The sequence below is a fragment of the Gobio gobio genome, assembly GCF_949357685.1.
Source record: "Gobio gobio genome assembly, chromosome: 23".
Lineage (NCBI taxonomy): Eukaryota > Metazoa > Chordata > Actinopteri > Cypriniformes > Gobionidae > Gobio > Gobio gobio.
Genome location: NC_137119.1, coordinates 11,482,729 through 11,505,603, shown reverse-complemented (window position 1 = coordinate 11,505,603; position 22,875 = coordinate 11,482,729). Strand labels below are relative to the sequence as shown.

At 38.6% G+C, this 22,875-nt stretch overlaps 2 protein-coding genes across 10 annotated transcripts in view; both read left to right on the top strand.

Moving 5' to 3' along the window:
* Nucleotides 1-14,634, top strand: part of LOC307119947 (uncharacterized protein KIAA1958 homolog) — a 22,971-nt gene extending 8,337 nt beyond the window's left edge. For 2 of the 7 annotated variants that reach the window (XM_079806704.1, XM_079806705.1), the window contains exons 4-5: nucleotides 7,519-7,689; nucleotides 11,696-12,555. In XM_079806704.1, the coding sequence (XP_079662830.1) occupies nucleotides 7,519-7,689; nucleotides 11,696-11,730 (206 nt within the window). In that variant the 3' untranslated portion in view covers nucleotides 11,731-12,555. Of the gene's footprint in view, nucleotides 1-7,518; nucleotides 7,690-11,672 lie in introns of all 7 variants that reach the window. The other 5 variants (XM_079806708.1, XM_079806709.1, XM_079806710.1 and 2 more) reach the window with 4 other exon arrangements.
* Nucleotides 14,618-22,875, top strand: LOC307119949 (uncharacterized protein). 3 transcript variants are annotated; one of them, XM_079806713.1, is made up of 6 exons: nucleotides 14,618-15,339; nucleotides 15,471-15,584; nucleotides 15,682-15,779; nucleotides 16,368-16,514; nucleotides 19,035-19,255; nucleotides 20,758-22,875. In XM_079806713.1, the coding sequence occupies exons 3-6, from the start codon at nucleotides 15,682-15,684 to the stop codon at nucleotides 20,991-20,993; spliced, it is 702 nt and encodes a 233-aa protein (XP_079662839.1). In that variant the 5' UTR covers nucleotides 14,618-15,339; nucleotides 15,471-15,584; the 3' UTR covers nucleotides 20,994-22,875. The 3 variants fall into 3 exon arrangements, with proteins under 3 accessions (XP_079662839.1, XP_079662840.1, XP_079662841.1); XM_079806714.1 differs by having other exon boundaries at nucleotides 15,225-15,339; nucleotides 20,761-22,869; XM_079806715.1 differs by lacking the exon at nucleotides 14,618-15,339 and having other exon boundaries at nucleotides 15,475-15,584; nucleotides 15,682-15,726.

Genomic DNA, 22,875 nt, shown 5'->3' with positions numbered 1-22,875 from the left:
CACATGATCAACTGCTAAATTCAAATTTGCCAGAGACAGTCGCGCTCAGCGCTTGTCATATACAACAACTATGCAGTTTTCAACCGCATAATGTTTATTTTAGGTTTCAGACATTTAAATACACATAAGTACCAGCGAAACAGTACATTTTAGAGTTTGTAAAATACATACTGATGTCTATGGAAGTGGTGATAATTATATAACGGCCTTTCCATTATAACAAATATTTTTATTCATTTCAGATACACATTAAGTAATTTTAAAGTTTACTCTATTCTTCTCCCAGTTCGCCGGCCACTTTCATGTATTTCACGAGGAGTGGATGAATTCACGTAAATCCAATCCATGTAAATCCAATAGATTTGATTCTCTGATCTGCGGCACACACTAAAATGGCGGTGCTTATAGTGTTGCACAATTTACCGTTACTGAAAAAAGTATTGCGATACCCTGCTATTATAAACGGTACGATATGGGATTTTATTAGTACTGGTACTTTAAGGAGGACAGCATGCTAATAAGAGCTGTATTTCTTCATTTGTGTGAAAGCAGAAGTCAGGACGTGTGTGCAGAGCTCTGCTTTCACCGTTCACTAAACAATGGAAGCTGAACAGTCTGCGCAGCACATGACAAAAAGCAGCAGAAATGCATGCATGGGAAAATAAAGCGCACGCCTTTCACTTTAATATATTTATTAAGAATCAGTCAGTGTATAGTTAATTTATAGAGTTGAAGACTAAGCAGTTTTTTATATATTTGATTATTTAATTTATTTCTTGACTTACTGTTATATAGACCTAATGTAGTTGAAAAATGTAGTGTTTTTGTCGTGGTTTGTAATTTTTATTTTTTGCTTATTTTTAAAAACCAAGATAAAATTAAATATAATTGTGTTTGTATATATATAATATTAGGGGTGTAACGGTACACAAAACTGACGGTTCGGTACATACCTCGGTTTTGAAGTCACGGTTCGGTACGAGTTCGGTACAGTAGTTTTACAAAATTGATTTTTATTTATTTTTATTCAACAGTGGTTTACTGAAAAAAAAGTGGCATGAAATATCTGATATTCCGATTGTCAAATACATGCAAGTGGAAGTATATTGTTGTTTAAACACCTTTTATAACGATCGTGTTAGTTGACCTGTATGCGCGATGGGCGCCGCCGTGTTAGTTTGTGCGGCAGACGCATTTCAGAGAATTGGATCTGTTGGATTTACAACCTCTGTTTACAACACGTGAATTCATCCACTTCTCCCGAAATACTTCAATGTTTACTCTATTCTCTTCCCAGTTCACCAGCCACTTACTTTTAAGTTACTTACACAATGTGTATCTGATATGAATAAAACGTGTCGAATTATAATGGAAAGGATTATTATTACCTCTTCCATAGACATCAGTGTGTATTTTACAAACTCTAAATGTATTTTTTTTTAGTACTTATGTGAATTTATATGTTTGAAACCTAAAATAAACAGTATGTGGTTGAAAACACTGAAAAGTTAGATATATGACAGCTCTGAGCGCACATGTCTCTGGCTAAATTCAACATTTGAATTTAGCAGTTGATCATGTGATGCACTTGATCATACGCTCCAGGGACCAGCCTAGACTGATTACATCTGTGTGATCGTACGTGCAAAAGGCTTAAAAACAATACATTTTCTGACACAAATTTTTGAAATGTAGGCTTAAATCAAACACATTTTAATTTAGATTCTGGTTTTCACCGAACACAGTCAGATCGTATTGTATCGATATCGAGATATCTGGCATGAAAATCGAGATATGAAATTTTGTCCATATCGTTCAGCCCTAGTTGAAACACAGATTGAGCGATTACATGACATATTATGATACATTTCAGAAAGTTGTACTGTATCCTCAACATACCTTAATAAATGTTATTTTAGGTTTATTTTTTAGGAAGAGATGATCACGTTCACTCGCGCGCCGCGCTGGCTCTTGAAATTGAACTGACGCGTCTATACCGCCTATACAGTCATGTCACATTTAAAGAGCATCAAAACGGCATTTTTCGTTTGAATTTCATGATAAAATGGACTGAATACTTAATATGTTCATGTGGGAACTCGGATTGAAGCGTGTTCCGCGCTTAAAACAAGCCGACTGTTAACTGTTAAATAGGGATGCACCGAATATTCGGCCACCGAAATTTTTTGGCCGAAAATGCCCCAAAAGTGCATTTTCGGTTTTCGGCCGAAAGACTTTTATCACCGAAACAACATGGCCGAAATGTTGTGATGACGCAAACAGAAACCGCGACCTGCACGTGCTTGTCTGAAGCAACATGTCTGCGGTGTGGACGTATTTCAGTATATCTGAGAAACACCCACGTCTGCTCCTTGCACACGAGAGCTCATATTCTCGATGAGAAGAGGACCAGACTTCACTGTGAAATCGAACGCAATCTTTAACAGTGGGCATGTGTTAAGCGCGGAACACACTTCAATCTGGCGGCAGCGCGCGTGCGTGAACGCGATCATCTGTGAGCGCGATCGATCATCTCTTCCTTAAAGGTCCCATGGCATGGCATTTTTCTATTATTTTATAATGTTTCCTGAGCTGTACTTATATTGTTAGTATGACTTTTACATCATAAAATGTCATAATTTAGAAATAAAAGGCATTTTTTCTATACTGCTGTTTGCCCTGTGGCTGAATGCCCTGCTTCAAGAGGCGTGTCTGCTGTGAGACTTCAGTAAAAACACCCACTGTTGTGATTGGCTGACATCTTTGCATTTTATATGAGCGGAGGGGGCGTGGTTTAACGAGGTCTACGAGCAGGCACGAGTCTGCCAGGGAGACGGATGGACCTGAGTTCACTTCACATCAGTTCTCAGCATGTCTGAACTGTTTTAGTTACAGCATATACTTTAGGTTATTAGTCTATTTCTAGTCGGAGGGACTGTCACTCATGTCAGAAAGTTAGTAACTTTAGTAAATTATGGATCAGCGCTGACTGGAGACGCGAACCGTTTAGAACGATTCAGTCCGATTTGGTGAACTGATTCGGTTCACTAAAAAGAACTGGTTCAAAAGAAAGATCGTTCGCGAACCGGACATCACTAATGTATCAGAGACTGAGCTCAGCGATTGCTAACAAAGTTATTTATAGTAACTACTGAGTTATGAGAGCGCTGTCAGTCAGCGCGAGTTTATTGTGTTTGTATCTGAGAGTTCTGAATAAACAGTCACACCGAGTCCGTCTCTTCATCATTATTCTACCAACTTTGTAACACATGCAAAGTACCATTACAGCTGTCGAGATGAACGAGTTAAAAGTAAGTGTTGATAATAGCATTATTTTTAAAATAAAATAAAAGCGTCAGTGACGCGCGTTGAGTACACAGCGCAAACAAAGACACAACAGCAGTAATCGAATGTAATCCAGTTTATTGTGGGGCTAGGCTGGCTAGCCCGGATATGCTCAAGCTTACCCCCCTTCTGCTTAATCTCACGCCGCGTTTGGTGCCTCCGCTGTGGGCCAGATGCAGTACTGTGGGTCGGGGATGTTGAAGGCCGAGCTTCGGCGTGTGTGAGGTTTATCTCTGCTGATGTTGAGCAGAAACTCATGACTGTATGCACATTTTAGAACCGATAGACGCGACGAGGACGTACAAAAACACTGACTCACAAGATATAAAACACGAAAACACCGTTCTGTCTGGAGAGAGAGAAGCCGCATTGTGTGCACGAATAATAAATAATTAGCTACACATCAGAAATCACTGATCACAGATCAGAAGGAACTGAAAAAAGACTTCTGTTTTCATTTGTACATCCAAACACTGAGAAACTGCCAGCGTTCACTCGTTCACAAGCAATGATGCAATGATCTCTCGACGAGCGTTTGCATGGGCGTGCCAGATTCTCTGGGCGGAGGAAAGGGAGGAAACCGTGCCTGCTTGGACGTCAAACCAGGAGACTTCAGGATTGGCTAGTCTGGCCTGTCATTTTCTCAAAGGCAGAGAAAGACAGCCACAACTCGGTTTTACACCGATCAACATTTCTATCCACTTGGGGACAATATTCAGGCTAGGGGAACTCATATTAATGTTGAAAAACCTCATAAAATGAAAATTTCATGCCATGGGACCTTTAAGAATAAACATGAATGAACATCTAAGGTGTGTTGAGGATACATTACAATTTACTGTCACGTATCATATGTGGTGTAATCGCTCAGTCAGTGTTTCAACGGCAGAAAGACCTCTATATAACTGCTGTAAACTAAACGGTCATGTAGCATCACATTTACCTCAGGCAGTCATTCAGTGTCCACATCTGTTAGTTCACTAGAGAAATCAACTCTTTCACTAAATATATGACCTATATTAGCCGTTATATTCATTATATTCTACTTAACCTGTTAATGATATCTTGATTATTTCATGTATGTTTAAATAAAATGACAGACACTGTGTTTAAATGATTATATTTCAACAACGAATTGGATAAAAAACTATTTTATAATTAGATTTAGAAGTTATTGCAAAAACTGCCTTATGTGAAGTGTACATGTTTGTGTACTATGTTATTTGAGTGTTGATTATTAGACCTAAAAATACATAGCAAATGAATTTAGGCTAATAGTTTGGGCTGTTTTTAACCTTTAATATTAATGTGCAAGTAAGGGCTCCCTATATAGTTTACAGAAATATCTTCAATAAACTTTTAGTTATAATTTAATTAATTTAAGGACAGATACTTTTTTTTTTTTCAGTAAACCAATAAAAATAAATAAAAAGCCATTTTGTAAAACTGCTGTACTGAACCGTCAGTTTTGTGTACCGCTACAACCCTATTCTACAGTTAACATATGGGCTATGGCAGTCTTTGTTTTGATACACTATTATGTTGAAGGCCTACAGAGAAAATAGTTGTATCTTTAAGCAGTTGCACTTGTTCTGAATGCACTTTCTTGTAGTAGTCCTACAGAGAAAAATTTAAAATGCACTAGACCTAAATGCACTTTGTTTTTATGAGAGAACATTTAATTTAAAAACCTTTCTGTAGGCCTGTACATTATTATTTAATGTACAAATGAGTGGGGTCAAGTTAAACATTTTAGTTTGAATTTTATTTTATACTGTGCATTGTTGCCATGTGCTAAATAAATATTGGCATAACTTGTAATTGATTTATTCTTTGAAACTTTAATATTAATGTATGCAATTGCAATGCCTTGATTTTAGTAAAGTTAGTACACAGTCATAGCCATAAATGCAATGGTACTAATAATTGGCATAATTTCTTTCGGTGTTTCGGTTTTCGGCTTTCGGCCTTGGTTTCCTCTTTTTCGGTTTTCGGTTTCGGCCAAGAATTTTCATTTCGGTGCATCCCTTCTGTTAAAGAATGCACTCGGAAACCGTTCGGTACATGTATCGTTACACCCGATAGATAGATAGAAAGGAAATTAAATATAATTTGATTGATCGATCGTGGTATTGATTTAGTATCGGTGTCGAAGTCATAATTTTGGTATCCTGACAACACTTGCCGCATATAGCTCAACTAATGCGATAGTTAAAAAGGTGTTTAAACCACACATCCACATTCCCTTTTTGACAATCGGAATATCAGATGTTTCATGCTATAGTTGACAAATGTGTGAATATTTAAAAAAAAAAAGAAAAATTAAATAAAAGCAGATCATCAGTCATACAGCACTATTTTGACTGCGGTGTCTCACATGACAAGCAATGACGCGTCACCATACAGAAATAAAGTGATGCGTTCTAAATAACGGTCACCTTGAAAAACTCACGGTTGGGGGTGGGTACACCAGAATATTTTAAACTTGTGTGTGAATGGGTTAGTTCACCAAATGAAAATTCTGTCAGTAATCACTCACACTCGTGTCGTTCCAAAAACATCAGACATTCGTTCATTTTTGGAACACAAATTCAAGATTTCATTAAAAAGATAATGAAATCTTAGTTTTCTGTCCCTCCATAGACAGCAACACAACTACCACTTTCAAGCCCCAGAAAGATAATAAAGATTCAATTAAAAGTATGATGGCGTTGCGAGTGGTTTGTTTGCGCAAAAAACATAATTTACCACTTGATTTACAATATATTGATCTCCAACACACGTTCATGAGAGCATCACGACTAGGGGTGTAACGATTCGTTCTAACAACGATTCGATTCGTATCACGATTTGAGGTTGTCGATACGATTCAAGGACGATATTGGTTAATTTAGAACGATACGATCCGAAACGATTCAGTGACTTGAAATCGATTCAGTAACTTTTTAGCCAAAAATTGTGTGACTGAAATAAATATCTGGATACTGGTCAGTGCAGGTGAAGTTTCCTAGATTCCTGTTGTTTCTTGTAAGGGAATCAGGTATAATTATGGATATAAACAAACAAGTAAACAACAATTAATGGCAAATGCATTCAAATTTTATTTGAATAAAGTGCAACCAACAGTTTAGGATGAATTAACAGGAAGTTAACCTTTTCTGGTCTCATTTTCAATATTCAATACATTTTCAATAAAAGCACAGTAAGTGCAACCAACATTTCAACAGTAGGTTAACCTGCTACTTCTGCTTTTGTTTTCCAACATAAAAATATTACAATATTAATATAAAAAATAAAGTGCAACTAACGTCTCTTCAGGTTTAATTAATAGTAGGTTTACCTGCTACTTTTGCTGTTGTGTTTCAACATTAAAATAATATAAATACAATATTAATATCAAAAATAAAGTGCAACCAACATTTCTTCAGGTTGAATAAACTGGCTGAACCTGCTACTACTCTCAGTTTAAAAAACAAACAATATTTAACAAAAGATAAAATGTAACCAACTACTCTTCAATGACTCTACAGATTTTTTCCCAAAAAATATTAACTGATCAACATGATCTGACCGCAGAACACTTCTCTGTGCGTTCACTATGTCGCCAGCAGTACAAAAACTCGCTCTGCTGGTACACTGGTGTCAGGAATGCACAGGTAACATTTTGCAAGGGTTGAAAGTACAGGTAACGTTAGCTCTTTCTCCTGGTGGCTTGATAATTTCTCGCTCGTTGACTTCTCCTCTGCCATCCGCCATGCTATGTTTTGTTTTCTTAGCGCTGCTGCTGGTGCGAGGCGATGATGTCACAGATAGGCAGACTGAATCGAGTAACGTTTAACGCCTTTATCATTAAAAGTGCTAAGAAAAAACATCCTTATAAAGTCTGACGTGCTTAAATCCAATGCGTTATTTCCTATTATCGATACAATCGATTGATTACCTTTTAAAACGATGTTCGATCGATATATGTCGTTCGGAAGGCCAAGTTGCCGAGCACAGACCGATGTAGTTAGATCATAGGAATATAAATCGATACATCGATGTAGTAGATGAATCGTTACACCCCTAATCACGACTCATAATATAATATGCATAGGTTTATTTAAATGATGAATTAATGAATTTTGTAGTTGATGTTCTATTTCATGGGCTCTTGTTTACTACTATTCTCAGTTCCTACAGCAAGCACATCAGTGTTCTCAGAGCACAGGTCACGTAAAAGGCGGCGTAAGAGCTCATCCAGCAATGATGAGAGCATGACTGATGAATCCAGCAGCACTTCTTCATCTGAAGAGTCCTGCAGCGTCAGGAAAAAGAGACGCCACAAGAAGAAAGGGAAGAGAGGTACATGACAAGTTGCAACTTTACAGTAGCTTAGCAAATGTTCTTCCAGTGTCAGTTTTAGGGGTGGGAATCTTTTGGTGACTCACGATTTGATTCAAATCGATTCTTGTGGTCCTGATTTGAAAGTAGGCTCATTTTACAACTCCCCTAGAGTGAACCTCTTAACCAGCGCCCCTATTTTTGAGAATTTTCTGAAAACGACATACCCAAATGAAAATGTCTGCAACTCTTAAACCCCATGGTCTACATTCATAAATCTGGTCTTATTCTAAACTAGACACTTGAAATGTTGCTACCCAAGAATCATAATAACTGACTTAATAACTAAAAAGTAATATGGGAACAGAGTAATGGGAAGGTAAATATACATGTAAGTGTTTTTTTTTTTTTTTTTTTTTTTTTTACTTAGGAAAAAAAAAAAAGAGAATTTAATGTTTAGAGCCTGGAAATAACTTAAATATAAAACTGAATGTCTGATCATGTCATGATTTAAATATGAGGATGATTCTCTCAGTAATGTAGCTTCTGTAAGTTTTTATGACAAGAAAAGTCTAGGCGTCCTTTCAAAAAGACCATTTATTTCAGAACATTTGCTATTGTAAACAGTAGTTTTTCTTTCAAATAAATCTGCAATAAACTGCTAATTATAATGGATAAACAGTTACTGAAAACTAAAGCAACTATTTATAGAAATTACAAAGTGTAAAAAAAATAATTTAGTTGATAAGAAGTGTCAGTCAGAGTCTGGGCGCTCCACTGCAGTTTCTGCCCTGAACACTGGTTATCCAACGAAAACCATGGGCGCAATGATTGACAGCTCACCAAGCCTGTAACGCGCTTCCTCTATATGATGCATCACAGGAGAGACTCTGATTGAAGGAGAGAGATCTGGGAGGATTCATATTATGGGGAAGAGACTATTCTTGCAGGGGAGATCGCCAGAAATGATTAGAATCGATATTTCATTGAAAATGAACATGATTGATTACTCTAACTCAAAACTCTCATGAAAACAATGGAGGATTTTTTGTTTTTTCCCCATTTTTTTGTTGTTGTTTTGGATTAAAAAGTGGGATGCATTGTGAAGAGTGGACTCTTACACGGACATGTATGCGGGTGTTTATTGATCTGAACGACAGGACCTGAAAGATGAGTACTGCGTGTATTATGCTAATGTTTACATGACCGGTTCTTTAGCATTTCATTTATCCCTTTCCTCTCTGGTGTATTTATTGCAAAAACTAGTTCAGAACATGAATCTTGAGTGTTTTAGCTTTCAAATGATGCATAGTTTGTGATAGTTGATTGAATATTTTGTATTAAATAAAAGTACAGACACGCCCACTCACGTCAACCCCTCTGCCCACGATCCGGTGCATAGATAAGAGGTTAAACAGTTTAGTTTTACATTTTCTAATCCAGTGGTTCCCAACCACGTTCCTGGAGGACCCCCAACAGTGCACATTTTGCATGTCTCCTCAATCAAACACACCTGATTCAGGTCATCAGCTCATTAGTAGCTACTCCAAGACCTGATGTGGGTGTGTCAGACAAAGGACACATCCAAAATGTGCACTGTTGGGGGTCCTCCAGGAACGTGGTTGGGAACCACTGTTCTAATCCATTCAGCCGATCTCCGTGTCCGGTACCACTTTTAGCATAGCTTAGCATAGATCATTGAATCTGATTAGACCGTTAGCATCTCGCTCAAAAAAAATGACAAAAGAGTTTCGATATTTTTCTTATTCCTTAGTCCGACGGAAAATGAAAAGTTGCAATTTTTTAGGCTGATATGGCTAGGAACTATACTCTCATTCCTGCGTAATAATCAAGGAACTTTGCTAAAATAAGCTAACTTCCGTCAACATAACCAACGTGACAGCCTGCTTGCACAGAGCGTGCTTTGTTTTAACCATGGAGACATATGTGAGAGACGATTCAGTAGATGTTTACTATGGTGCAGATCCTGAACTGTATCTATTGAACTGGAATTCACTGAAGATTAGGTTGTCATGCTGGTTATGTTGACGGAAGTTAGCCTATTTTCAGGCGCTGCCAATTATCATTGCGCCGCTGCACTCATGGTACGGCAGCAAAGTTCCTTGATTATTACGCAGGAATGAGAGTATAGTTTTCATTTTCCGCAACTTTTCATTTTCCGTTGGTCTTAGTACAAAGTGTAACTACAGAAGAGTCAAGTTTTAAATAGGGAAAATGTTTTTGAGCGAGATGCTAACGGTCTAATCAGATTCAATGATCTATGCTAAGCTGTGCTAAAAGTGCTACGCCAGACCCGGAGATCGGCTGAATGCAGACCTGCCAACATGTACGCATTTTTCGTACTCGGCACGCATTTTGACCCTTTGGTACGCTTGTACGCTTCGCTGCTCTCTATGTACGCATTTTGTTGCATCTCGCATTTCGGCGGTTTCAGTGCAGTCTATGACGTTGATTCTGCTGCTGAGCCACAGCGTGAAAGTGGAGTGAAAAGCTTTCGGCCAGTCAGAGAGCTTCATTTTGACCCTCCGCTTACATGCCCGCCCCTCCTAGACAATGCTTCAAGCCCGCGCCGCGCGCGTTCGTGTCATTTCAGTGCCTCAAGCAAGCTGGGCAGGCCGGATAACTGCAGGCTTGCATGCCATGGCTGAACCGCCTCACAGAGGTACGCTGTTGGCGGTTACAGCCGCGGTTGACTTGACGAAAAATTATATTTAAAAAAAATGTGGGCGAGTGGCGGTTGAACTAATCAAATGGAAAAAAATATATACATTCTTAGATATTGTTACAGTGCACTAAGCAAACCTGCAAGCTATGAGCCCAGCTGTCAGTATGGAGGCCTAGCCTACTTCTCGTAGATATTTTAAAACAGCCAGTCATTGTAGTCTACCACTCGGGGAATAGGCATTTAAAACATAGACAGATTATGGAGTGATATAAAAATGGCATCGGGCAATGGCAGCGCGACGCGAGATGTTCAGAAGAACGCAAGAGCTAAACTTCTAAGCTCAATAACATCCACAGCAACAACAAAAAAAAATAATAAGGTGAGAAAAATAGTCGAAAAAAGTTGCCCATCGTTTATTAGCAGATGTGCAAGGCAAGCGGGCAAGTTTTGGGGTTGTTATGGATAATTAAAATGTGAACATGCACGTTGCACAGTTGTGCTGTTGACTTTCAGCAAATTTTAGTGAATGAATAGAGTTGGCGTTTCTGTAATATCAAAGCTCAATAATTAGTTTCTTGTATGATTTTGTTAGGCCTGCTGGTATAAATTAATTAACGCAACTGTTGTGTCGTGTCGCGTCTTGCCACATTCAATGTAGAAAGCATTGCTTTCGTTTGAGGGTGCTTAACTCGCACCAGGTGTAGACAAAGTTACCTGATTGTGACAGATGGTCGAATTCACATGACCCATTATAAATTAGCATTATAGTCTGCCATAGCCTACCCTATAGTATCAAAAAGACCAAAGCCCTCTGATGCAGGGAAGATGAAAAATGGGGATAAAGACAGAGGTAAAGTGATATAATGAATGAACAGTTTATCAAATTGCATAATATTAAGATACTAGTAAATGAATGGCAGTTATTTTTACCTTAAACTTTATGCTAGCAATTGTGCTGGGTTGTCTAGAGAGGCACCAGACAGTGTGACTTTGCCTTAATCTTGTCAGGTTTTTTTAAACGCATGGAATATCAGTTTTGTATTAATGTTTTACTCTACAGTTGTGTAGTTTTGTGTAGTTGTGTTAAATTATCATAAAGTTTCTTCAAGGTTGACAGGTCTGTGAATGCATTCGAAAACGGTAAAACTCAACTGTTTAACTCTAGGGGAGTTGGAAAATGAGCCTATTTTCAAAAATAGTGGCGTGTTCCTTTAATTCAGTTATTACCATAGTAACTACATGTAACAAGGACACTTAAATGAAGTGTTAACAACAGGTCAAATTTGATTTGAGCTGTATTTCAATCTCTTCTCAACAGGGTGTGTTTCCCATTGTGACTAGGTCTTGATCTGCCTTCATCAGGAAGAAGAGTATGAGCTGGGCTTTCCGTCCAAGTCTGTTACTAAGGTTCACAGGGCCCGGGACAATTTTTATGAGCGAGCCTCCAAGTGTCCAGGAGTACAGTAGGCTATACTGTAAAAGGACCTTATTTGGCCTGGGACAGCGCTCCTGATTGCCCTGCCCTGACAGTGTCCCCAACACGGCCCTCATCGCAGAACTGCGCCTGGTTGCTAACAAGTCTGTTCCTCTGGTGGGTCAGGCCTTGTCAGGAAACGCCCTCAGCTACGCCCAGCAGCGTTTCATCTCTGCAGAGCTGTTCAGTTTGTAATTCTACAACCTGTAAAAGACTCAAGATTTCTGAGCCTTGATATAGTGGGTTTTGCATACATATGAGTCTTCATTGCTTTAAAAAAGCAAGTTGCTAATAAGGACTGCAATGATTTGTCATGGGAAACTTGCATTCTTACATACAATGATTTCAGATTTCATTTGAAAACTGCTACTCTGAAAACCATTAGGATAACCCTAAGACTATAGTGAACTAGTCTTCTGGGTTGGTCTACAAACCACAACTGAACAGCTGCTTTATGATGATGAAGCTCTCGTGGATGGAGATGGAGCGAATGAAGGCTTAAACAAACAAGCATTCTCCTTGTTTGGACACTAGAGGGCGCTCTGAGACTTGTGAAGTGAAAAGCTGCGGGCCCTGGAAGGAAAGAAAAGTAGCGGGTGACATTAAAACATGTGTTATGCATATGATGATGTATCTCTTTAATCAATAGTTTTATCGTACGATTTACTGTGCGTACGTCTCTTAGAAGTTTTAAGTGGTTTGTGTAATAAATGCACCGATCTCTTAGAACTGTGCTGTTTATCTTAAGTTGCACATATTGCTGCATACAGTAGCTGTGTGAAATGGATCATCCAGTCCACTCGAAGCACAGATTGGGTGTGTATGTATGTATGTATGAGTTGATTTGTAGATTGAGTTTTTTTTTTCACAGAAACTCTACCGAGGTTGTAGTTGCACACAATTCCATCACATGTTCCTTTATAGCCGCGTTTCCACCGCAGGAACTTTCCCCAGGAACTTTGGGCTGGTACTCTGTGTGTTTCGACCGCAGGAACCAGGGTATTAATGAAGTTCTGGGTAAATATTTCCCCCTCCAAACGGCCCTGCTCACGAGGTAGTACTTTCTCAAAGTTCAGGAACTTTCGGGGGTTGGACTTGGGCGCTGAACATGCTGATTGGTTAAGCTAACGCAGCTTTTATTTCAACCGGCATTTTTAAAAGTCTTGCGAAGTTCGTTCTGCGTTCAGTAAATATCAGTCTTGCTCTTTCTGTCCGATGGTGCACGTTCGTCTCAGCCGTCTCACGGTCAATGTCCGTAATAGCTGATAATAACATGCGTTATCTTATTTTAAATCTAGCTTAACGAGCTTTCAGAATACGCTTTAGTATCAGTGCTTGACACATGGCTCATGCAAAAGCAGCGCTGCTTGCATCTCCTCCACTTGTTATTGTTGTAGACAGTGTCACGCAAAAGTGATTACTGTCCGTCGCTGACTGGGAGGAGCAGCGGCCCGCAGTCCTACATCAACGGACTAATTCTTTACGGTACTTTAGACCGCAGTGGAAATGCAGACAGTAGCAGGTCTGGGGGGAAAAAAGTTCCTGGTACAAATTGTTCCGGGTTATTTTCTGTGGAAATGCGGCTTATGTCAGGGTAATTTACATTTGGCCCTCGAGGTTCACTCTCCTGTAGAGTTTAGCTACACACCTGATCAAACACACCTGATCAAGGTCTTCATGATTACTAGAAAATAGCAGGTTTGTGAGTCGGATCCGGTTTGGAGCTAAACTCAAGGACGGGCCCTCAAGAGCCACAGGTGAAGAATACTGCTTTTGATTTTGTTTTGATTAAAATGTTTGTTTTCATTCTATGGTTTTGAAATGTCTGCAAAGTTGTTTAACAAGCATGGGCACCCTGACTGGTCTGCGGCTATGCAGCCCCATACACAACAAACTGTGATGCACACTGTATTCTGACACCTTTCTATCAGAACCAGCATTAACTTCTAGAGCAATCTGAGCTACAACAGCTCATCTGTTCGATCGCCCATGACCCTGTCGCTGGTTCACCACTGTTCCTGCCTTGGACTACTTTTGATAGACACTGACCACTGCAGACCGGTAACACCCCACAAGAGCTGCAGTTTTGGAGATGCTCTGACCCAGTCGTCTAGCCATCACTATTTGAATTTGGCCCTTGTCAAATTTGCTCAAATCCTTAAACTTGCCCATATTTCCTGCTTATCGCATCAAACACATCAACTTTGAGGACGGAATGTTCACTTGCTGCCTAATATATCCCACCCACTAAGAGGTGCTGTGATGAGAGAATCAGTGTTACACACACACACACACACAGGGTGTGTGTGTGTGTGTGTGTGTGTGTGTTATTTAAGAACTATTTCTTGGAATGTTCCATCTTTTCTTATTTTCCCCATCTATTACAAGACACTACAATGCACTCTCATTTTATTATTAATGTCTGGCTATGAGGAAGTATAGTAGGAAGTATGAAGTATATCAGATACAATTTTTTTTTTTTTTTAAATATTGCTTATCCTGTTCATAATGACAGCGATTTTCAGCACCACTTAAAATCTTTGCTCTTTAACAGTTCCGTTTGACGATGCTGAAAGGGATGTCCGACTCATTCCCGTGAATCGGTTCTTATGAACAGTTCGTTTCAAAGAATTACGTCATTACGCTGTCCCTGAAATACTGCATTACACATTGCATGCTCCAAAGCATTCCTGTTTATTATGGTCTTTGAATATATGGATTAGTAATAATTCAATTTGTTTCAGCCACGAAACAATAATTTTGGTCCTACATACATTTTGGATTAAACCATATGAAATTAATTTACAATCTGTGGCTGGTTTGTTTCATGTTATAATAAAATACAATAGACATGCAAGTTTCATCAGTATTCTGCAATTCAGTTATTAAATAAAACTTGCTTTTCACCTAATCAGGCACTAAGTTTGACCAGGTCAAATCCTCAATTCACTACGCTGTTATCAGCTCAGTTCAAATGATGAGTCAGTTGCGCGGTTGGCTCGAGATCCGCGCGGAATGATTCAGTCAGAGTCCAACGAGTCAGTTGAGCGGTTGACTCGAGATCCGCGCGGACTGATTCAGTCCAATTCGTGAACGAAGTGTTCAGTCTGGTTTTGGGTGCAACTAAGTCTGTTGAAAGGATCCAGCAAAAAGAATCGTTCACGAATAAGTCATCATCCCTTGCTACATGATTCTCTGAACTGAAAAGCATCTTGGTATTTTGTTGTCGGACAAAACATGTCTAGGTGGTGTAACCGTTGTATCACTGAGAGACATGTCTTACCACAAGCTTGAAATACTTGAAAAACAACGTATGAAGCAGTTTATTGTAATATATATATAATTATTTCTAAGAATACAAGCAGTGAAGCTGTCCTGTGTGGTGTAACCAGAGCCCCTCCCCCACCGCTGGTGTAACCGACGACATGTAGGAAGGCGATCTGCTGTCATGTGACAGTGAAACAGGAAATGGTGTGACAGCGACCCTGCAAATGCACATGGCTGTGTCAAGGTTAGTATGTCTTTCGAAATAGCTGATAATTTGATCTGTCTATGACATGTCAAGTTAGTTAAGGTTCACATATGAATGGAATTGTCTTTTGAAAAACTTTGGTTCATAATTCAAAATGCTTTTTTATTCAGAAAACTGGAAACTAAAATGTCAGATGGTTTAACCTGTCACCCCATTTGACTCTCATGGAAAGATCTAGCACACAAACTGTGGTGATTTAATGATGCTGAAAATGTAACCTAAAGGTATATCTCGTTTATTCTTGCCTTTAAATTTGCATTCTTACATATACATATTTATTGTATGGTAACAAAGTGGTTGTTATTTTTTTTCTATTTGTAGATGCCACTATCAAACAATGAGAAATCAGCTCGACACAGAGCAAAGGTGAATGCTGATCCAGTTGCCAGGGCCAGATACCTGGCAAAAAGAAGAGAGAGGTGTTTGAATTTTATTCCACAGCGAATCTTAAATTATAATAGCAAACCATTCATGGTTACATTTTATTTTAAGGTGTCCTTGTTACAGTGTAATTATACATTTAAGTACTGAGTAATATTAATGAACTACATGTAGGCTACTTACTATGGGGTTATGGTTAAGATTTGGGGTTTGGTTTAGGGTTAGTTACATTTAATTATCCATCATTTATAGTTATTACTATAGTGACTACATGTAACATCGACACCGTAAAATAAAGGGTTTCACTTTATTTTAAGGTGTCCTTGTTACAGTGTAATTATATATGTAATACTGAGTAATATTGATTAACTACATGTACTTACTATTGGATTGGGTTTGATTGAGGGTTAGTTGCATGTAATTATGCATAATTTACTGTTATTACTATGGTAAGTACGTAGTAACGTAACAATGTAAAATAAAGTGTTATCCAAGTAACTTATTGAAATAACATTGATCTTATCCTAAGTACTATTATTTATTACCATAAACGATAGTAATGCATGATGCAAATATGAAATTACATTTTAGTATGTAATACTAAAACACTTTATTTTTGTTCTTAGCTATCAACGAAGAAAGAGAGAGGGAAAGACAAAACATCCTGCAGTAGCTGAACTCTCTAAGGAGAGACAGGTGGAATTGAGGAACAAATGGAGACAGTACCAGAGATGTCACAGAAACAAGATTCGTAATTTACCTCTGCAATCCTGGTATGTTCCTTCAATTGTTGCAAAACTGAAGATGGCAGTAACCATTATTTTGTAGCATTTTCATATGTCTTCCTAGTTTTAATACAATACTAATAGTAATATTGATGATTGTTATTTTTAATGCACTTTTTGTAATCATGTTGTAATTACTAAAAATGGATCAGGGCATGATACATGCTGCATGAACACAACCACAGTTGTCATGAATAATTTCATTATCCACTGTGTCATGGATATGTATTATTATTGTAAGAAAATAACATGTAACCACTTGACAAAATAAGTGTTTAAAGATTTTTTTTCATCATCTTGAAAATCCTTGAAAAGTCATTTGTAAACATGAATGGAAGCGGTACACGCTTAAACTGTATTCACAACCCATTGTACTTTCAATTCATTTCTCTCTTTTTTTCTTTTTTAATAACATGCAAATATATGAATCATGCACAAAAGTATTAGTATCAGTGTTGATTTTAAAGTACACTATAGCCCTATTCGGAGGGTAATTGTTTCTCTTGAGGTCATAAGGTATTTTCATCATTTACAGGGGCTAGTTGGAGATTTTATTGCCGCCCGAATCCATAATGTCAGTGTTTTTTCCTCCCACCACCCGCGTAAAAATCCCTGGCCGAATTACCTACTGTTTTTTGACGAACACCAAGGTCGTGTGGTAATTTAATTGCTGTCCGAATCCACATCTGAGTTTTCAAGAATATATCACTTCAAAATACAAAATTTATATCCTTTTTGACCACTGCGGAGCACCGTACGGTTTTGTACTTTGTAGATCTTTAAAATTCATTCCAATTACCACACTTTTATTATTGAAATGCTGGAAAGTGTTTACTAGAACAATATTTCATCACCACTCAAAAGAAAAGCACGTAAACATTTGAAATGGGCCGTTATTACGGCAGCAATTATACAGGTGCTGGTCATATAATTAGAATATCATCAAAAAGTTGATTTATTTAACTAATTCCATTCATTATTCATTATATTCATTATATTCATTCATTGCACACAGACTGATATATTTTAAATGTTTATTTCTTTTAATTTTGATGATTATAACTGACAACTAAGGAAAATCCCAAATTCAGTATCTCAATTTGAATATTGTGAAAAGGTTCAATATTGAAGACACCTAGTGCCACACTCTAATCAGCTAATTAACTTAAAACACCTGCAAAAGCCTTTAAATGGTCTCTCAGTCTAGTACTGTAGGCTACACAATCATGGGGAAGACTGCTGACTTGACAGTTGTCCAACAGACGACCATTGACACCTTGCACAAGGAGGGCAAGACACAAAAGGTCATTGCAAAAGAGGCTGGCTGTTCACAGAGCTCTGTGTCCAAGCACATTAATAGAGAGGCGAAGGGAAGGAAAAGATGTGGTAGAAAAAAGTGTACAAGCAATGGGGATAACCGCACCCTGGAGAGGACTGTGAAACAAAACCCATTAAAAAATGTGGGGGAGATTTACAAAGAGTGGACTGCAGCTGGAGTCAGTGCTTCAAGATCCACTACGCACAGACGTATGCAAGACATGGGTTTCAGCTGTCGCATTCCTTGTGTTGAGCCACTCTTGAACAACAGACAGCGTCAGAAGTGTCTTGCCTGGGCTAAACATAAAAAGGACTGGACTGCTGCTGAGTGGTCCAAAGTTATGTTCTCTGATGAAAGTAAATTTTGCGTTTCCTTTGGAAATCAGGGTCCCAGAGTCTAGAGGAAGAGAGGAGAGGCACACACTCTACGTTGCTTGAGGTCCAGTGTAAAGTTTCCACAGTCAGTGATGGTTTGGGGTTCAGGCAAAAGGAGCCTCAACTAAGTATTGAGTGCTGTACATGCTCATACTTTTCATGTTCATACTTTTCAGTTGGCCAAGATTTCTAAAAATCCTTTCTTTGTATTGGTATTAAGTAATATTCTAATTTTCTGATATGCTGAATTTGGGATTTTCCTTAGTTGTCAGCTATAATCATCAAAATTAATAGAAATAAACATTTGAAATATATCAGTCTGTGTGTAATGAATGAATATAATATACAAGTTTCACTTTTTGAATGGAATTAATTTTTTGCTGATATTCTAATTATATGACCAGCACCTGTATATGTTAAAATAACCAAGCAGCATTGTTAACCTCATGTAAATAATTAACTTATATAGTTGTCACAACAAGCGAGAAAGGCTGACGTGGAGCACCAGGAGCAGCTAAAGCTCGAACCTCCGGGGAATATGGCTTGTCAAATTGAGATCCTTTCCATGTAAACTGGCTATATCTCTTAAGCCTATAGTGAATGTTTTATCAGGAGTAGGATAACCATATTCATCTGCAGTCAAACAGAACCTAAGCACAACCAAAATAAACTTCTGCAAAATGTTTATTAACTGCTAGAGGGCCAAAGGTTCAGCTACCGATATGTGGAAAGGCACAGTGTACCTTTTAAAGTAATATATAAAAGAGAAATTATTCCATGAATGTTTGATTGATGTATGATATTGTCCTCCTGCAGCTCTCAGGATGAGATGAACTCTCAATGGCTGCAGGATTTCGCTCCATACTCCCCCAGCAGTGAGCTTGACTCCAGCTCTGCGCGACAGGAGAGTCCCGTGAGCAGCTACAGCTGGATGAAACAGGAACCAGAGACTGAAATAATCCAGTGGGATAATGTAAACTCACTGCCACCTGCTAGTTATACGGAGGATGACAACACTCCGAGCAGTGCCGTCTCCGGTACGTGATTTGTAATTTACTGAGAATCAATGTTAATCTCCAATATGCAATGATGGGACACAGAACATTTAAGTATTGTCTGCAGTGACGTCAGGGCCGGCCCAGGGTCTGTTGTTGCCCTAGGTGAGATTTTAGATAGTGCCAAAAATGACTGCAAATGCTTATCTTTCATATGAACTGCAATTTACTATGATATACCATGAATAGTGATAAAAGTTAACATAAATATTAAGTATATAATTGGTGATAACTAACAAAACTAACAAATCTGGGGACAAAAGAATCACACAAGAATTAAAGGGATAGTTCACCCAAAAATGAAAATTAGCCCATAATTTACTCACCCCCAAGTCATCCTAGGTGTATATGACATTCTTCTATCAGACGAATAAAATCGGAGTTATATTACAAAAGTCCAGGCTAATCCAAGCATTAGAATTGGATTCATAGTTGCTCTGTTTTTGAAGTCCATAAAGGTGCATATATCCATCATATAACTGCTCCACACGGCTCCAGGGTGTTAATAAAGGCCTTCTGAAGCGAATCGACGTTTGTGTAAGAAAAATATTCATATTTAAAACTTTCGTCTGAAAGAAGAATGTCATATACACCAAGGATGACTTGAGGGTGAGTAAATTATGGGCTAATTTTCATTTTTGGGTGAACTATCTCTTTAAACAAACTACAAATCGACAAAAAAGTGCAATATTCTAGCCTCTTAGCTGTCATCCCCATTTAGAAATCAACTTAAATGTTCACTTTGGCCCTGTCCCAAATGGCACACTTCACATACAGACCGTAGGGCGTCCAATTGTCATTTTAGGTCTCGCGAGCGCCCCCTTTGCGGTCGATATGTGGCCTCGATGCGCACTTCTGCCAAGCTCGCACTGGTGTGGGTTCCACAGCGGACTTCTTCCTGACAGTCAAAGTGGCGTTACGTCATGAAAGTGCAGACTCGTAGGAGTTGCCAGTAAAAAAAAAGAGTCTGCCATGAAGAGTTGTTAACTTGTGATTTCACAAATTTTTTCCAAAGAATATTTTGAGTGACGAATGCTAATGGCAAAACTAATACACATGGTAACTGTGCTGTCATCCAGAGACCAAGCACAAATACATTGATTGTCAAATCAGTTTCGCCAATATGGTATTAATACAGTATCAACTGAGTGTGCTAATTTGAGCACCCCTGTTGAACCGGACACGCCTCTCGTGTGGCGCCGCCCTGTCATTTTGCGTCCTACACAACCGGTTATATCGCCTATTCCACAGGCCAGCCCTGAGTGATGTGCTTGGTACGGATTTGTCATTAACCAGATGCGTGTTTTTTCGAATCCCAACCAGTCAATTGAGTTGTTAGTATTGGAAGGCTGTGTTGCTAATGTTTTTTTTTATTCCCCCCTGGTCATTGTGTCCTTTTTGTCAAAGTGTGTAACTAAATGCCTTTTTTTCTTCTGTAGGAACAAATACATAGACAGCTTGTCTTGTTTTTCTCTCTTTCTCAGCAGTGATACCGCCGATCATGGAAGATTTACCCAGTAGTGTTCTGCTGACCATCACCAAACTTCACTGTCTGCTGGAGAGCAAACAGGAGAGGATTGAAGCTCTGGAGAGACAGGTGCAGGACCTACAGGACGATCGCAGGTTCCTCCGTTCTCAGATCGAGAACCTCACCAGCGCTCTCTCTACTCATGTCTGTCGAGGGCTTTCAGATGAAACAACAAGAAAAACTGGCAACTGAATGGACCCTATTTTTGCTAATGTCATTTTAACATTGTTTTTAATTTATTTCATTAAGTTTTGAACTATTACCAGTATGTATTAAGTATTTATTGTTATTATTATTATGAGGAATTGTTCATCCGCAAGTGAAAATGTTGTAATTTACTCGGCCTCATGTCATTTCAAACCTTTTAGACTTTATGGGGACCATAAAATGTATATATCTGTCACTAAAGGTGTGGGAACATTTACCGCAGTTTAGTAAAATTCAGTTATTTCACATAATCTGGAATTTCACGAGAAGGGGGCAAAAGATTTTTCTATGCAGATTTTGCAACTGCTTGAGGTTCATGCACATTTGCAATTTTGCTAAAATTTCACTTGTCTACAATTGCCCCCGATGTTGCAGCCGTGATAAAGCCTGCGTCTGAAAACCTAGGCAGTGACTTGTTGCCTCACTGCCTTATCAGACAATGACTTGTAAGGCAGCATTTGTGCATGAAGGCACCTCACGAAACTGATTTTGGACAGACTTCTAAGGCAGTGTAACAGTTTAATGATCTACTGCAAAATAGAGAGCGCTTTGGTGAGAGCAGTAGTACAGTAGTAATTTCCCACTAAAAATGACACCAGAAGTGAAAATTGTTGGTCAAAAACGTACATTTACACACAAACCACCGCCACAACCCGTCTCGTTGCCTCCGCTCTTCCAATGCAAACTTCTTGACTTTACCTCCCAGGACCAAGCACCGAACCTGGGGGGATAGAGCCTTCTCTGTCGCCGCCCCCACCCTCTGGAACTCTCTACCCCAAAAAATCCGTGACTGCACCGATCTGCCAAAATTCAAAATCTTGAAAAAAACGAATCTTTTTAAAATTGCTTTTAATGTTTAATTTAATCTTGCTTTACAATTTTCTATGTTGTTACATCTGTTTTACAATTTTCTGTAAAGTGTCTTTGAGTACTTAGAAAAGCGCTTACAAATTAAATGTATTATTATTATTATTATTAACTTCCGGACGGCATCTTTTTTTTCTAGTTCAACTGTCACAGAATGGAACGCACAGGATAGTGGGATATCAAAGGCAGCGAAGAATGCATCTAGGCTACCTTCAAAACTCGATCAAACGAAGGTCTTTCAGGAGACAGGAAGTGAAGCTAACATTAGATTCGGACGTGCCTTCCTACCGTGAAATGTGTCCTTTGAAGGCAGCATTTTCCAGGTTTCGAACACAGCCAAAATCTTGCATGCTAGCTAGTCACACCTTAGATGAATGTTGCTCAGGCCTCTTCAGATTTGATCATAAATATAAAAAAATGCACGCAAGTTTAATTGATCAGTCATTTAAACTTTTGACGGCAGAAGAAAAATACTGTGCATCCAAAAAGTATCTTTCATATCTCAAAAACTTCTGCTGAGGTGAAATGATCGTGCTCCTTTTCCACAGGCAGAGAGAGAATCCTACTGAGCATGTGCAGATGCTGCCTTCACGTGCTATCGAATTATCGTAAATACGAGTTTCCTAGATGAAAAATGCACATGAGCGGTGTCTGGTGTCGTGTTTACTACTGCGAAGTTAGGAAATAATTTTGATACCCAAATTCCCGAGTTGAGCGTGCCATAAACTTTAAAAATTACTATGTCAGGTATGATTTATTTGGCTTTTCCCCACAACAGCTTGATTGTCTCGTCATTAATGTAGTGCATGTACATATATGAATAATAATTTGAAGTATTGTATGTTTTTTATACACAGCGAAGATAGCCTGCATTTGACCAAAATTACAGAATTGTTAGCAAGCGGACTATCTGGATAGCAATGTGAATGTTTATATGGCATAGTGCATGGGACATTGTATAATTTTGGTTTTAATACGATTTTCCCAATAAATAGGCACT

Excerpts from the sequence above, each read along its gene's own strand:
- LOC307119949 (XM_079806713.1), top strand. The coding sequence starts at position 15,682 with ATGCCACTATCAAACAATGAGAAATCAGCTCGACACAGAGCAAAGGTG. Across the intron at positions 15,780-16,367 it reads CTGGCAAAAAGAAGAGAGAG|CTATCAACGAAGAAAGAGAG; the intron begins GTGTTTGAATTT and ends TTTTGTTCTTAG. Across the intron at positions 19,256-20,757 it reads TCCGAGCAGTGCCGTCTCCG|CAGTGATACCGCCGATCATG; the intron begins GTACGTGATTTG and ends TCTCTTTCTCAG.